This window comes from Buceros rhinoceros, unplaced genomic scaffold (genome assembly GCF_000710305.1).
Source record: "Buceros rhinoceros silvestris isolate BGI_N320 unplaced genomic scaffold, ASM71030v1 scaffold34817, whole genome shotgun sequence".
NCBI classification, from domain to species: Eukaryota; Metazoa; Chordata; class Aves; order Bucerotiformes; family Bucerotidae; genus Buceros; species Buceros rhinoceros.
In genome coordinates, this window is record NW_010424664.1 from 11,553 (window position 1) to 14,596 (window position 3,044).

Sequence of the window (3,044 nt, forward strand, 5' to 3'; positions counted from 1 at the left end):
GACGCCAGATGGGGAATTTGGCACCGCAAGAGATGCTGTCGAGACCCATGGGAAGCGTGGAAAGCCGCCCAAGCTGCTGCCATCCCGCTGCTGATGGCAGAGGGGATGTCGCCCATGCAGCCCCCAGCCAGCCCAGGGACCAGGGCTGCAGGCAGCAAACACAGCCATAGTAGAGGTCACGTGCAGAGGAAGTAAAGCAGGAAAACTTGGCTTTCCACCCCAAAAATACATGCCTGGGCCTTGCAGATTCCCCCTGCCCCAGGGTGGGTTGGGGGTGGCATGGAGTTACTGCCCACCAAGGCAGCAACACAGGGTTCAGAGGTACCCAAAGGCACTCCACGTCCCTGTCCCTGCTGTGCTGTAAAAGCTCCTCCTCCCCACAGCAGCAGGGTCCCATGTCCTCTGTCCCCAAGCGATGCCCTCCCCAGGGCCACTCAGCATCCTGCCTCATGGCGCTGAGGACCCACACAGCTCAGAACACCTCACCAGCAGGCACAGCAGCCCCCTGCCCACAGAACCGGGGACAAGTCAAGCCTCAAACACCGCAGGAATTAAACCAGAAGCCACATGATCTGGCTCTGGAGTACAGGACCAAGGGGTGGGCTGGGGGCAGAGGTCCCCGGGGCCATGGGGGGACGAGCATGGCCCCACTGGGGACCAGGACTCACCGTGAGGCAGATCAGCCGTCAGGTGCGGCATCACGTAGCTGCGGATGAGCTCCCACCCAAAGTCATCATCGTCACCCTGGCTGTACTCGCACTGGTTCGGGTCGCCGTCCTCCTCGAAGGTGCAGCCGGCTGAGGAGAGAGAGACCCATCAGCACCCACTGAGACTCCGCAGAGCAGCTGGTCCCTCCCAAAAAGCCCTGCTGGGATGGTGTGCGGCCCCCCAAAACAGGAAGGACCCCAGGCATCCCCCACGTGCACCCACAAATAAGCATATGGTCCCGTCTGCTGCTAATTCCCCACCGCTCCCACTCAGTTCCATCACCAGTGAAACAAGCTGGCAGGTCTCAGCCACAGGAGCTAGATGCAGCTCCCACTTTGCTTCTCAGCAGCCAATCACCCAATGAGGGGTTTCTTCCAAGAAAGAGGCACTCGACTGCGGTCACACGAAGATTTGCAGGACCCCGGGAGCTCCTGCAAAACTCCTGCATTGACCTCAGCCCCCTGCCTGCCCACCCGTGGTTTGACCTTGAGCTCTGTCCATTGCCTGACACAACAGCGGCAAGTGTCAGTCACTGCTGGACTTCCAACAACCCACAGCAACGCGGGCTGGCGCTTCTGAGCCCTTTTTTGGGGGTTGGTTTTTATCTTTTGCAAAGAGCGGAGGAGAAAGCCCCGCAGCACCTCCCGCTCTGCAAGGTGCTCAGCCAAGCACGGAGGATCAGAATCAATACCAAGAGGCCACTTAGCTCCACTGAGGTGACAAGGAGAGAGCGCACTGAGATGCCAGCCAGCCCCCCACGCCACATCCAGCGCAACCCTGAAGCTCTGGGGCTGGCTTCGCCCATGGTTCATTAACACTGACCTATTGTTCCGTTAAACCCACAGATTACAGGCAGACCAGAGCACCAGCGCTAATTAATACGGGCCCCTGGGCTGACAAGGGCAAAACCCTGAGCAAGCAGAGGGAACAAAGGCAAGTATCCCCTAACAGGCCCATGTGAAAGCAGAGCCAGGCCAGGGGATTATTTCTTCTGGTTTTTTTCCTCTGTTATCCCCAAATTACTGATGTAATTCCTCCCACCGCCCGGGGATTTGCTGGTTAACAGCCCCACTGCTGCCGGCACGGCTAGTGCTGCCCTGTACTGGGGATGCTCGGACATGTGGCTTGTGCAAACACTAGAAAAAAAGCCTGTAAAATTCCCAGAAAATAAATACTCCCAACTCTTCAACATGAAAGAACATATCTGAGGCTTTTCCCCCCTTCACGCTCATTTTTTAAAGCATGAGGGCGCACTCCAGCTCCACTGCTAAGCTGTTTATTTCCCCCCTCTAAGAACCACGAGAAATTTCTGTTTTAAAGAACTAAAAGCCAATTTTCTTCTATTCATATGCCTAGAGGCACCAAGACCTCACAGCTTTCTTAAAACCCTTCCCAAAATGGAGCGTCTGCCCAGCCCACAGGCGGATGTGCCCCCGCATCGCAGACCCCCATCCTCGGCTCCCACCACGAGACACGTCGGATTTTAAAGAGTCTGGAACTTGGCTGCGCTTCCCAATGGGAAAAAAAACCCACAAATCTGTCAAAATTTTCCAAGAAAGAACGAAAAAAAATTTTTTTTAAAATAAAACAGCGTCAGAAACTAAGTGCCAAGTGATTTAAGAAAAAAAAAAAAGCTCAAGTGTTTCTTTCCAAGATCTGCTGTAATGGGATATTCTGGGAGGGAGAATATCTTAGTTCTCAGTGTTGGGGGTTTTTTTTGGTCTGAGAAACCACAGCATGTCGGGCTGGCAGAGCCCCATTTCCCAGCGAAAAGCAACTCCTTCTCCCCCAATAAACCATTTGCAGCCTCCAACAATGCCGACGGAGACACCACCTCCTCCTCTCCACCACCCGCATCCCACCTCCCATCCCCCATTCAGCCACTGCCACCAACTGGTCCCATGCCTCAGTTTCCCCACGGCTCCAGCGCCCAAAGGCTGCTGCCTCAGTCACCTGCGAGCCGATGCCCAGCTCCAGAAGCTTAAAAAGCAATTACGTGGAGTAGATATTCTGCTGGCAGAGGCACAGCCAGCCAAGCCAATCCATCTCCCTCCCCAGACAGGTTTATTGTTATGGCTTTCCCCCGCATGAGCCTTCCCCCCGATCCGCTCCCCCCAGCCCCAGCGTGAAACGAAAGAGATTTGTACTCAGGGAGGAAAAACAAGGAGGGTTTTGCAGAGCCTTGGTTTCCATGAGCGACGGGATGCTTTTGGCACCATCTCTCCCCATCCAAGGGTAGGGCTGGGGAGAGGCTCAACCTCCAGCCCCTTCTCCCTCTCCATCACAAGGTTAATAAGGGCATAAAAATTAACCCCTGAGTGATTAAATGCCGCTGT

The 3,044-nt window shown here is 55.2% G+C and overlaps 1 protein-coding gene across 1 annotated transcript in view; it reads right to left on the reverse strand.

Moving 5' to 3' along the window:
* Nucleotides 1-797, reverse strand: part of LOC104497597 (receptor-type tyrosine-protein phosphatase U-like) — a gene marked incomplete at both ends in the record, with an annotated part of 12,155 nt that extends 11,358 nt beyond the window's left edge. The window contains one exon of the mRNA XM_010140865.1: nucleotides 669-797. Coding sequence (XP_010139167.1) covers nucleotides 669-797 — 129 coding nt within the window. The remainder of the gene's footprint in view (nucleotides 1-668) is intronic.
* Between the last annotated feature and the right edge of the window lie 2,247 nt (nucleotides 798-3,044).